Source organism: Lepus europaeus, chromosome 14 (assembly GCF_033115175.1).
Source record: "Lepus europaeus isolate LE1 chromosome 14, mLepTim1.pri, whole genome shotgun sequence".
NCBI classification, from domain to species: Eukaryota; Metazoa; Chordata; class Mammalia; order Lagomorpha; family Leporidae; genus Lepus; species Lepus europaeus.
Genome location: NC_084840.1, coordinates 83,139,720 through 83,152,796, shown reverse-complemented (window position 1 = coordinate 83,152,796; position 13,077 = coordinate 83,139,720). Strand labels below are relative to the sequence as shown.

The window sequence follows — 13,077 nt, the reverse complement described above, 5'->3', positions numbered from 1 at the left end:
AAAAATGTCCTTTAAGCATCATGAAGACCTGGAACTGACAAGACGGTACACTTTCCATGTGAGATCCATGCAATCCACAATCCCTGGAGCCAGAGTATATACTTTAAAGAAAAATGCACTGCATCAAATGGACTCTCCAAAGCAAGGCTCACTTCTGGGCAGTGCGCTTACACAGCACGATTTCACCAGAGTACACTAACTCCTGAAAATGCTGATTGAGAAAAGCCACTCAGACAAATCATCTGCTGGACTTGCTTTATCTTGAATAAGAGGTGTGGTCTGAAGAAAACATCAAAGTATTCAAGTTAAACTAAGACCCCCTGTCAGAGGAAAGAACGCTGCAGAAGTTACCCCCAGTATAGACCTTTATCTTTGAAGGTGACATAAAATGATTCACTCAAGGTTAAGCAGGAACTCAGCAAGGGAGGTAGGTTTTTTATTTCAACTGCTTCTCCCTTTACTGCAGCCACAGTCTGGGAGAAAGGGCTCCCAGGTGATACATGATAAAGTCATGGGGGTACTCTCTTATAAATCTCCCATATTTACAATTTATATGAAGGCCCAAACAAGAGAAAACCATCTAAGGAATTTTTCATGCCCTCAAAACCCAGCTCTGCACAGTAGCAGACACTAAGCCGTTTTTTTAAACAAAGGAAATCTACGGAAGCTACAGAAGAGCAAGTGATGGGTCAGGCTAAGACTGAGAATCAGCAAGACAATACAGGTCTCCCACATGGATGGAAGGAGCCCAATTACTTGAGCTGTCACCACTGCCTCCCAGGGACTGTATTAGCAGGAAGTTGGCAGTGGGTAGCCTGAGCCAAGTATCAAACCCAAGTGCTCCAAAGAGGGGCTTGGGTATCTTAACTGCTAGGCTAAATGCATGCCTGGGTAGCATTTTTTGAAATCAGGAAGTGTGAGTCCTCCAACATCGACCTTCAAGGTCATTTTGAGTGTTTGGGATCCCTTGAGGTGCCATATTAATTTTTTTAAAGATTTTGTTTTGAGAGGTAGAGATACAGACAGTGAGAGGGAGAGACAGAAAAGTCTTCCTTCTGTCGGTTCACTCTCCAAATGGCCATAATGCCCGGAGCTGTGCCGATTCGATGCCAGAAGCCAGGAGCTTCTTCTGGGTCTCCCACATGGGTGCAGGGGCCCAAGGACTTGGACCATCCTCCACTGCTTTCCTAGGCCATAGCAGAGAGCTGGATTGGAAGTGGAGCAGCCGGGACTAGAAGTGGCGCCCATTTGGGATGCCAGCGCTGCAGGCAGAGTATTAACCTACTGTGCCATGGCGCTGGCCCTGCCATATTATTTTTTGGATTTGGGATTTCACAATGATTGTCCTGAATGTATAGGCCATTTCAAGTAGTACAAACAGTTTTAACAACATTTAAATTCATGAACAAAAGTTGATTTTTGATTTCTTTTATCAATGTCTTGTAATTTTCAGAGTCCAAGTCTTTCCCCTTCTGGGATGTTTTTTGATGCTGTTGCAAATGTGCATGTTTTCTTACTTCCTTTTTCAATTGGTCATTGTTATTGTATAGAAATAAAACTGTCTTTTACATGTTGATTTTGTGCCCTGCAATTTTGCTGAAATCTTTTAACAGTTGTTTTCAGTGTGTTTAAGTGTGTGTTCTTTAGCAGTTCCTACATATCCTCCTAAGATAATTTGACTCCTTCCTTTCCACTTTGGATGCCTTTTGTTACTCAGAGAGAGAGCGAGAGGCAGTGAGAGCAAGAGAAGCCTTCCATCCTCTGGTTCACCCCCCAAATGGCCACAACAGCTGGAGCTGTGCCAATCTGAAACCAGGAGCTAGGAGCTTCTTCCAGGTCTCCAAACAGGTGCAGGGGCCCAAGGACTTGGGCCATCTTCCACTGCTTTCCCAGGCCATAGCAGAGAGCTGGATCGGAAGTGGAATAGTCAAGTCTTAAACCGGCACCTATAGGGGATGGTGGCACTGCAGGCTGTGGCTTTACCTGCTAAGCCACAGCGCCGACCCATGGATGCCTTTTCTTTTTCTTAATACTCTCGCTACATCTTCCAATAATATGTTGACCAAGATAGGGAAGAGTGGCACCCTTGTACTATTCTTGGTCTTAGAGAAAAACCTTTGTCTTTCATCATTGAGTATTATATTGGCTGGGGATTTTTTGTATGTAGCCTTTGTTATATTGCAGTAGTTTCCTTCCATTCTTTGTTGGGTTTGAGGAGGAGGTTTGATTACCAATTCAATACCCTCAACTATAATAGATCTATTCAGATTTTTCATTTCTTCATGATTCAGTCTTGGTAGGTTTGTGTTCCCAACAATTTATTCATTTTATCTAGGTTATCCAACTTGCAGTGTACACTTTCCATTATACTCTCTTATAGTCATATATTCCTGTAGAATCAATAGTAATGTTCTCAACTTCATTTGATTTTAGTAATTTGAGTCTTTCTGCTATTCCATCTAAATGTTAGTCACTTTTGTTAGTCTCTTCAAAGAATCAACTTCTCATTACATTGATTTTTCTCTATCATTTTTCTATCCTGGATTTTATCTCTTCTCTATATTACTTCTGGTAGCTTTGGGTTTAGTTCTTTTTTTTTTTTTTCTGAAAGATTTATTTGTTTATTTGAAAGTCAGAGTTACAGAGAGAGAGGAGAGGCAGAGAGCGAGAGAGACCTTCCATCCGATGATTCACTCCCCAATTGGCCGCAACAGCCGGAGCTGTGCTGATCCGAAGCCAGGAGACAGGAGTTTCTTCTGTGACTCCCACGTGGGTGCAGAGGCCCAAGGACTTGGGCCATCTTCCACTGCTTTCCTAGGCTATAGCAGAGTGCTGGATGGGAAGTGGAGCAGCCGGGTCTCGAACCGGCGCCCATATGGGATGCCGGCGTTTCAGGCCAGGGTGTTAACCCATTGTACCACAGCGCCGGCCCCTGAGTTTAGTTCTAATTTCAGTTCATCAAGGTATAAAGTTAGATTGTTGCTTTATCTTTCTTCTTGTTTTTTAAAAAAGATTTTCATTTACTTGAAAAGCAAAGCGGGAGGGAAGGGGAAGGAGAGAGACATCTTCCATCCAATGATTTACTCCCCAAATACCTGCAACAGCCAGGACTAGGCCAGGCCAAAGCCAGAAGCCCAGCATTCCATCCAGGTCTCCTTTGGCCCAAGCACTTGCCTCCAAGGATGCAAGAGCAGAATGCTGGATCAGAAGCACAGAAGCCAGGGCTCAGATTGGCACTCCAACATGAGATGTGGAAGTCCAAGCAATGGCTTAACTTGTTGTTCCACAGTGTCTGCTCCTCTTCATTTTTACGGTAACTACAGCTACAGGTTTTTCTCTGAATACTTTAACTCAAGCTGCCATTAACACTGGCTGCCATACACTGGGTGTCTTAACAAGAAATTAATTTTCTCACAGGTTGGAGGCTGGAAAGTTCAAGAATAGGAAGCCATTCTTTGTGATCAAGCATCGTCAGTTTCTGGCAAAGTCTCGCTTCTTGGCTGACAGGTGAGTACTCTGCATGCTCAGATCACCTTTTTGTACACAGCAGAGAATCTCTGGTGACAGGACACCAGTCCTATCACTCTGGGGACCCACTCTCACTTCTAAATAGTCACATTAGGGATTAGTGCTTAAATACAAGAATTTGGTGAGCAGAGCACATTGGCCCTTAGCAACTTCTTTTGTGGCATTCTGGTTTACTGTACTGCTCAAGTCTTCTACTTCCTTACTTATGTTCTATTATTCAAAATGGGGCACTGAAGTCTCTCAGTGTTATTGTAGACAATTTCTCCCTTCAATTTTCAATCTTTGCTTCACATTTTAAGTATTTTTTATTAGAATGTACAAATTTTTATCATTGCTATACCAATACTGAACCTTTTATGATGTCCTTGCCCCCTGAAACTATTTTGATCTAAAGCTTATTTTGGCTGATTTTAAGCACAGCCACCTTCATGCCCTCAACTATTTGCTTGAATCATTTTACCTTTTCAACTACAGAATATTTTGATAAAAAATTAATCCCTTGTATATGATATCGTTGGATCACGTTTTCATGAAACCCATTCTGCTCATCTGTGGGTTAATCCATTTACATTTCAGGTAATTGATGAGGGAGTTCTGCCACCTTGATATTTTTCTGTATGTCCTACAGCTTTCTTTGCTCCCAATTACCTGTATTATCTTCTTCATGTTTAATTGACTTTTTATAGTGAAATATTATCTTTCATCATTTTGTGTTGTTTATATTCTATAGCCATCTTCTTTCTGGTTATCATTGAGATTTCTCTTAAAATCCTAAAGTTGTTCACACCATGGTTTTGAGTTTTTTCAGCTTCATTTCACTAGTGTATGAAAACTATCACCATTACCTTATACAGTGTGCCCCAGAACACAAATATGCATTTACTTCTTGTATCAGGGGAAGCAGCTACAAGCCAAAATTACAATACTTTTACACTTGCTCATGTATTTACCTTTCATGTATTTCATGTATTTTGTAGATATCATTGTTCACTTGGCTTCAAATTATTGCCCAATTGTCTTTTCATTTCTACCCAAATGACCCACTTTACCATTTCTGGCATGGGAACTCTAGTACTAACACTCTGCCACGTTTTGTTCATCTGGAAGTATCTTAATTTTTGCCTCCATTTTTGAAGGACAGTTTTGCCAGTTACAAAATTTTTTCTTTCAGTACTCTGTGTATATGAACCTGCTGCCTTTTGAACTCCAACATTTCTTACAGGACATCTGATAGCAATCCTATGATACTTTGTATGTGACAGCTCATTTGTTTCTTGCATTTTTTTTTAAGTTTTATTTATTTGAAAGAGTTACACAAAGAGAAAGAGAGACAGAGAGAGAGGTTTTCCATCTGCTGGTTCACTTTCCAAATGGCCGCAATGACCAGAGCTGTGCTGATCCGGAGCCAGGAACTTCCTCCGGGTCTCCCACACTCGTGCAGGGACCCAAGGACTTGGACCATCTTCCACTGCTTTCCCAGGCCATAGCAGAGAGCTGGATGGGAAGTGGAGCAGCCAGGTCTTGAACCGGCATCCATACAGGATGCCACACTGCAGGTCGCGGCTTTACCTGCTACACCACAGTGCTGGTCCCTTCTTGTAGATTTCAAGATTGTCTTTGGACATTTTAAGTGTCTTGGTGTGGGCCCTGGGTTTTTCTTAAGCTCATGGAGCTTCGAGTATTTCATCAAATTTGGGGAATTTCTGGCTACCATTTCTTCTAGTCTTTGTGTCTTTCTATTTCGGGACTGTCTTAATGCACATATTGGTCTGATTTGTTGAACTGCAGCTTTCTTAGCTCTGTTCACTTTTCAATTTTTTCTTTCTGCTATTCAGACTCAATTTCAGTTGTCTTTGTGAAACTCCAGCAAATTTCTCACTTTACTTTTTAGTTCCGGAAGTCCTTTGGCCCTTTTCATTTTCTGTTGCTTTGCTATTTTTACTTTACTCACTCAGTGGTTCCTGATTTTGTCTATGTCCTCCTTTAGAATTTAGAGTAGATTAAAACCATTTTTTGGGGGAGGAGGGTAAGATTTATTTTTATTTCTTTAAAAGGCCAAGTTGGAGGGAAAGAAGGAGGAAAGGAGGGAGTAGAGAGAGAGAGAATATCAATCTTCCATCTGCTGGTTCACTCCCCAGATGACCACAACACCCGGGCTGGGCCAGACAAGCCAGGAGCCAGGAACTTCTTCCGGGTCGTCCAAATGGGTATAAAAGTGCCCAAGGACATAGGCCATCCTCTGCTGCTTTCCCAGGCACATTAGCAGGGAGCTTGATCAGAAGTGCAGCAGCCAGGGCACGAAGCAGGACTCATAAGGTATGCTGGCACCGCAGGCAATAGCTTAACCTGCCACACCACCATGTCAGCCCCCAAGACCATTGCTGAAAAATCTATAGTAAGTCCACCATCTGGTTTTCCTTAGGAATAAGTTGTCAACTAATTTTTTCCCTTCAGGAGTCTACATTTCTTGCATGTCTTGTGATTTTGTTATTGTTGAAAACTCAACTTTTGAATTTTATGTGGTGACTGGAAATTATACCCTCTCCCTTTCCCCGTTTACTGGACTTTGCTATAGGCTGTTTACAACAGAGATCAGCCTGCGGTATGAAACTCCAAGCTCGTGTCTTTTCTCAATGTGTGTTCTTCTCTGGAAATCTGAGGTGACTTTCTTAAGCTTCCCTGAACATGCAGTTGCTTTTCAAAGTCCTAATCCTTAAAGGTCTGGTCTGAAAATCGGGGTGTATGTGTTTGTGCAAGAAAACAAAACTAAACAAAAGGCCTTGGTCCTTTAAATTCCCACGAGCCTGTTCAGCTGATGGAGGTTCTCAACAATAGTGGTCCACCCGCATCTGCACCTCCACAATCAGAAGCAGCAATTGGCAATCATAACAGTCCCAAAATTTGTAGGACAAGGGTCTTAGTGTCCACTCTGACTCCTGTAAGCTGGTACAGGAATATATGCCTGCCATGTGGCTTGGGGGTTGGGATAGGCACTAACAACTGAAATTAAAATCTACTGCAATTGATTGGCCAAGCCTTTCTCTGTAAGCTACCAATCTTCTTTGAAGAGATGGAAGTACTAGAACATCTGCATCAAATAGATCCTAGCAGTAAATTTACTGTCAAAGTAGAGAAGGATTCCTGGTACTTCCTCCTCTACTGTCTTCCCTGATGTCACTTGGGACTATCTCTTATAATCTTTCCAGCGTATGTGAAGTGTTCCAGCAGAGGACTTGTTAAGTGGAGAATCTCTACTTTTTAACTGCATTCTGAAGAACTGGTAACAATGATATTGTTTTGATGTGAAAAAGTGATGTTTTAAGACTACTCTACTATATTCACGTCTTCATCCTATTTTACTTGGTGGTTTTTAGTTAGCATTTATTCACCTTTTTAAATTATTATTTTCATTTTATTTAAAAGGCAGATCTGGTTCACTCTCCAAATGCCCACAATAGCTAGAGCTGGGTCAGGGTCAAGCCAAAAACCTGGACTCCATTCAGGTCTCCCACATGGGTGGCAGGGACCCAAGCACTTCAGCCATCAACGTTGCCTTCCAGAGTGTGAATCAGAAGATGCTAGATGGGAAGCAGAGTATCTGGGACTGGAACCATGGAATTCTAATATGACATGCAGGTGTCCCAACTGGTGACTTAATTATTAAACAAAACACCCATCATGCACTCACAGCTTTATACACCTAAAATAATTAAAAACAGACCCTCTCCACTCTCCTACCCCTGCCAGGAGGTGCTTGTGTGGTGGTGCTGGAGGAGTTTTTGTGTTTTATTGAATACGTCATTTTCAGCACTAGGTGTCTTTTTTCTTTTTCTGCAAAACACAGAGAGAGCTCCTACCCAATAATTTATTCCTCAAATACCTGCAATGGCCAGGGCCAGAGGCAGGAGGTGGGAATAGGGTCCAGGTCTCTCATGTGGGTGGCAAAGACTCAGTAACTTAAACCTTCATTTGTTGCCTCCCAGAGTCCACACTGGCAGGAAGCAAAAATCAGAAGTCAGAACTGCAAATTAGTGGCCAGTGCTGTGGTGTAGTGAGCTGAGCCTCCACCTGTGGCATCTGCATCCCATATGGGTGCTGGTTCGTGTCCCAGCTGCTCCTCTTCTAATCCAGCTCTCCACTTATAGCTTGGGAAAGCAGTGGAAGATGGCCCGAGTGTTTGGGACCCTGCACCCTCATGGGAGACCTGGAAGAAGCTCCTGGCTTCTGATCGGCTCAGCTCTGGCCACTGTGGCCATCTGGGGAATGAACCAGCAGATGGAGGACCTTTCTGTCTGTGACTCTGCCTCTCAAATAAATAAAAACTTTAAAAACAAAACAAAACAAAAAAAAAAAACAGCAATTAAACTCAGACACTTCAATTTAGGATGGGGTCATCTTCACCCATATCTTCTTTTAAAGATTTATCCATCTAAAAAGCAGAGTATTTTATTTATTAAATTATTTATTTGAAAGGCAGAGTGGCAGAGAGAGTTTTTCCATCCACTGACTTGCTCCCCAAATGGATGCAATAGCCAGAGTTGGGCCAGCCTGAAGCTAAGAGTCAGGAACTCCATACAGGTCTCCCACATGAGTAGCTGGGGCCCAAACACTTGGGCCATCATCTGCTGATTTCCTAGGCACAGTAGCAGGGAGCTGGACTGGAAGTACAGCTACACCACAACACCTGCTCCCTTTCCCAGCATGTAGGACAGATGCCTGTTCCAGAGATGTTATATTTAAGTGTTGTAATTTCTTAGGCAACATTCCATTCACAAAGCAGTATTCTTGTTTTAAAAACAAAAAACGTTCTTAAAAGGAATGTCTTTTTCTTCTTCTTTTTCATCTGGCCAAATCAACAGTGATCTGTAATTATACCAAAAAGTATTAAATAACTCAAAACTATTTCTCCTGGAGATTTATTTTGGATAAAATAGTTGGAAGAGAGATTACAACAATACATTGTACAAGAAGTTTGGAAAATAATTTAAAGGAGTATTTTAAGCATTAGGGTTCTGACCCGATCATAAACATGCTTGCGCCCCAAGTCTGCAGAGCAGGTAACCAGCCCTCTGTCCATATCCATAAATGGAGATGCTTTCTTCTTAAAAAAAGAAGTATTCACGTGTGATAAATCGAAGTTTCCTCTTAGAAAAAATAAGACTTTTCTCCATCAAAACATCAAAGTCACACCAAATTTTTCTAGTTCTGCAAATCTGAAGCAACCAATCCTCTATTTAATGCAGAAAGACCGTCCACTCCAAATGTTTGCATTTTGCAGACAAAAATTTCCAGCACTTATTATGCAGGGTTTAACCACAATGTTTAGCAAAGAATGCTTCAATTATTTTTGTTTGTTTATAGATGACTCCAATTTTATGAACCCACACCATACCCAACCAAGAAATAGACAGCAACAAACAGTCTAGCCAAACCATGTCAACTGAAACCTATCTCCTGTCCTTTTTACCAGCTTTCCTCTTTCCAGAGAGTAAGTGCTTGGGCTTCATATCAAACACATGTCGATCTGACTCCCCTTTCTTCCCCAAGCGATTCATCTTCTTCTGAGCATTCTTCATCATAGTCTTGGCCTTCTTCACCATCTATAAAGGAGGAGAAAATAAAAAGTATGTTATATTCATTGAAAATCAATCTTCCACTCTATTTTAATTACCAGACAATAGTCTGTCTGAATGGCTGAGATCTGTCGTTGTCAACAGACCCTGGTAAGTCTCATTCCTTATTTCTCTTCAGGCCCAGCACAGTATCAGCAGGAGCTCTATGCTTACTTACAGGATGAAAATCTTACCTCAGAAGAGTTTTATAGCTAGGAAAGACATTTTCAATCTTGACGATCAGAGACATCTGTTCTAACTCCCTTTCACACAAACTAAGACACTGAGACTCAGGCCTTATAAGAATGTACTATGTGCATCTGCTTTACAAACAGCAATGCCAACATTAAAACCCAGATTTTTCAGACGGAAACGGTATTGTGGAATGAAAAAGCCAGGCTTCTATAAAATACTTACTAGACTACTGACAGATTTTTATATCTGAATCTTCAAAATACTGAAATTAGAAATTTGTGTTTCAATGAGATGACAGTTTAGGGAAGCAGACTGTTTATATCCAAAGCATTTTGCCAAAATATGCTATAAATGATATTGAGAGTAATCTAAGCTACTGATTGGGAGAAGAAATTCCCACAATAACATGAAGGTAAGTGGGATCACAAGGTGAGTCAACCAAAATAGTTACCTCTGGGCTGTTTCATCATATGGGCTTCTCGGGCCTTACTTTGCTTACTGGGGCTACCTGGTGCTAACAGCAGGGGCAATTTCCTATTATTCTCCCTGAACAACTGGGATCTAAAGTCAGACTGCTGGTGCTGTATGAGATCATGCTTCTGCCCAACCTCTGAAAAAGGAAAGATTAGGCAACAGTCCACCGAGGACATCTGTCCAGAGGCATCCAAGCTCTCAAGGACGCCAAGATACTAGGAAATGCAGCATTCAGCTAACCTCCTACCCACAGCTCCTGCTTCTCTGAGCCATACTATTGGTGTTTAACCTGAGACTTGCCATAATAAACACTGGAGGCTATTACTGCATCAGAGGCTAACCTTGACATCCCGAAGACCAGAAACATCACGTGGAGTTCGAGAGCAACTCCGACTCCGGACTATAGAAGACGGTGGAACAGATTCTTCCCGCTTTCTTTTCCTGGTGACACTCCGAGATCTCCTTGCCTGGACTGCATAGTGGGCCTGAAAAGCATGGAAAGCAAACTTCAGCGGTCAGGATCCCAGCCCTGCTTACAGATTCAGTGACAAACAGATTGACTTCAACAAGGGAAGAGGACAGTCAGGAGGGTCTACAACTGTTTTCAGAACCAAAATCAGCTACAGATCCTTAAGATATACATATGCAATTCCACATTAATTACCAGTCAAATATCTTTTTTCACTTAACACAAGATGCTTTTATGTTACAAAGTTGATTTTAACTCCATTTTAAAAATGTATTTAGACATCCCCATTCAAAAACGGTTATTAGGTTAGCATCACAATCTAATTTCAGAACACTAATATCTAATATCTGAACATAAAGCGAAAACTGCCCAGAAGCTCAAACTTTAAGTTAAGAAAATATATGCAGACTGCACATCTAAGAGGACAGATTTTGCCATCAGAACCTGGACAAGTCACAGCTCTGCCTTGCACTGCCTCTAAGAATTTAAACAAGTCCCTTAACTTTGCTACCACTGGCTACCCTGTCTGTAAATTAGGGAAAACACAACCTCCCCAAAATGTAAGCAGGCATTAAGCCTAGCACTTCAATCAAATGTCAGATCTTATGTCAGTACGGTAAAACGACGCAAGCATATACAAAGCAAATGAGTCCCCTCATACACTGCTGATTGAAACCAATTATTCTACCTCTTCCAGAAAAGAACTTTACTACAATGCTGTCCTGAGTTTGGTAATTCCAGTCTGGGAATCTGTTTTGAGAAAACAATCCAGAACACTAAAAAGTTCTTTGATTTGCTTCTAGCATAAATCATTACAACAGCAAAATAAAATTCTAGTAGATACCTGAAATACCTTCTGATCTTTGAGCTCCCCGGAAGACAGTTTTGAACTATTTAGTCTAAGTTACTCCCACAGAGAGACTAACACTTCATATAACTAGACTGAAGCTAATTAAAGCACCAGGTAGACCTCAGTCACCATAGTCCAAGTAAAAAGTATTATATAGGACAACAAAAATTTATCTATTTCTTGCCCTTTGACATCTTCTTCCCACATTTACTTTTCCCTGATGTGAATTCTTTCACAAATAACCTTAAATTCTTTAAGGCAACAGTAAATAAATGAATTTAACCTGTAAACAATCCAAAAAAGTAAAAGAAATTAAGTTTTACTTAATTAAAAAAATGGGAGAAATTTAACGAAAAAATATTTACAAGACACAGATGTAAAATGTAGAATGTGATCTTATATTTTTAAGAAACAGAAGACAAACTCTCTCATTTAACTGTATAAAAAACAATCTACCATATTTTAACCTACTTCATTTTTATGTGATATAACCACAAATGATTTTTTTCTTTCTAGTTTTCAATATTTTCCAAATTTCCTACTAACATGAAAATGGAAGATAATATATATCTATAAGCCTTCAAAAACTTTGTGGGAAAAATGGAATTAACAGATAAGTTTATTTTGGTGCAAAAAAATTTGAAATCCATACAGTTTCAGAATACACAGTTTTCATGAACTTTTTGACCTTCACTTAAAATAATACAAGAAAGAAAAGCAAATGCACTGGGGTCACCTTACATAACTGACAATAATTAAACCAGAACTTTAATAGGCAAGGAAACCTTGCCCACTTCCAGAGATAAGTTTTAATTAAGGATGATGGAGAGCACAAAGTTTTTCTAAATTCTTCTCAAATGCTGAATAAGAATAAAGTTTTGAAAACACCATCCTGCATCAGTAGAATGGACGCTGAGCTAATCACGCCAAACGAAGCATTCCCAAGGGAACTACGGCAGTGTGAGAGACACACTTATCAATCAATCCACCACTTCAAAGCAGACACTATGTCAATAAATAGCAATGGAAACACTGGGAATCCTGATTTCTTTTCTTCATATCCTCACAGGTTTCCAAAACCCTGGTTTTTCTTTGTTAACAAGTTTGTATTCAGCCATATAAATACTAGACCAGCCCCCAACACTTACATTGTCTTTATTATCCATGTCAACACCAAGACTACGCATCTCATTCTCCAAATCTGTCTTCTGAACCTGAAAAGAAATTTTAAAATAAAATTGCCTTTAAGCAAAATTAGTTCAATGAAAAGTTGAAAAATATTTTTTTCCCAAGGGAAAATACACTTTTTTGTGACACACTTCTTTTGCAAGTTGTATTTTTTCCCTTTGGACTCACTTTGCCTTTTACTTACTGACTGACTGATTTTATATATATATGAAAGGCAGAGACAAAGAGAAAGTAATCTTCCACTCATTGGTTCAAGCTGCAAACGCCTGCAATGTCCAGGGGTGGGCCAAGCCAAAGCAAGGAACCTAAAACTCAATCCAGGCCTCACCACATAGGTGCCAGGGACCAAGTACTTGAGCCTATTGCCTCCACGGAAGGGCAAAGCATAAAGTTGCAACTGGAAGGAGAGCCATGACTTGTACCCAGGCATTCCAATACGGGCTGCAAGCATCCCAAGTAATATCTTAATTGTTGTGTCTAATACTTGCCGCTGTGATGGTTTTGGACAGCTCAGCGAAAACCAATACTTACTAAGAAATTATTATGTGTGAGACCTTGTATGCTTTATGTCCTTCTTGGTAGAAACCAAACAACCCACACAGAATAAGAAAGTGACTGTTTCTACCATATAGGTGAGCCACAAAAGCTGAAGTTAGTGATGGACCCTAAGACAAACTCACTGTGTCAACATATCTCCTTCTGGAGACCCCTCCACATCACTAGGAAAAGCAGAAGACTGTCCACATCTCTCAATAACCAGT

General features: G+C 40.7%; 1 protein-coding gene across 1 annotated transcript in view; it reads right to left on the bottom strand.

Annotated features, from left to right (window-relative positions):
* Positions 1 to 8,428: 8,428 nt before the first annotated feature.
* Positions 8,429 to 13,077, bottom strand: part of GTPBP4 (GTP binding protein 4) — a 28,147-nt gene continuing 23,498 nt past the window's right edge. The window contains exons 15-17 of the mRNA XM_062211081.1: positions 12,277 to 12,342; positions 10,151 to 10,294; positions 8,429 to 9,128 (exon numbers count right to left, since the gene is read on the bottom strand). Of these exons, the coding sequence (XP_062067065.1) occupies positions 8,976 to 9,128; positions 10,151 to 10,294; positions 12,277 to 12,342 (363 nt within the window). The 3' untranslated portion in view covers positions 8,429 to 8,975. The remainder of the gene's footprint in view (positions 9,129 to 10,150; positions 10,295 to 12,276; positions 12,343 to 13,077) is intronic.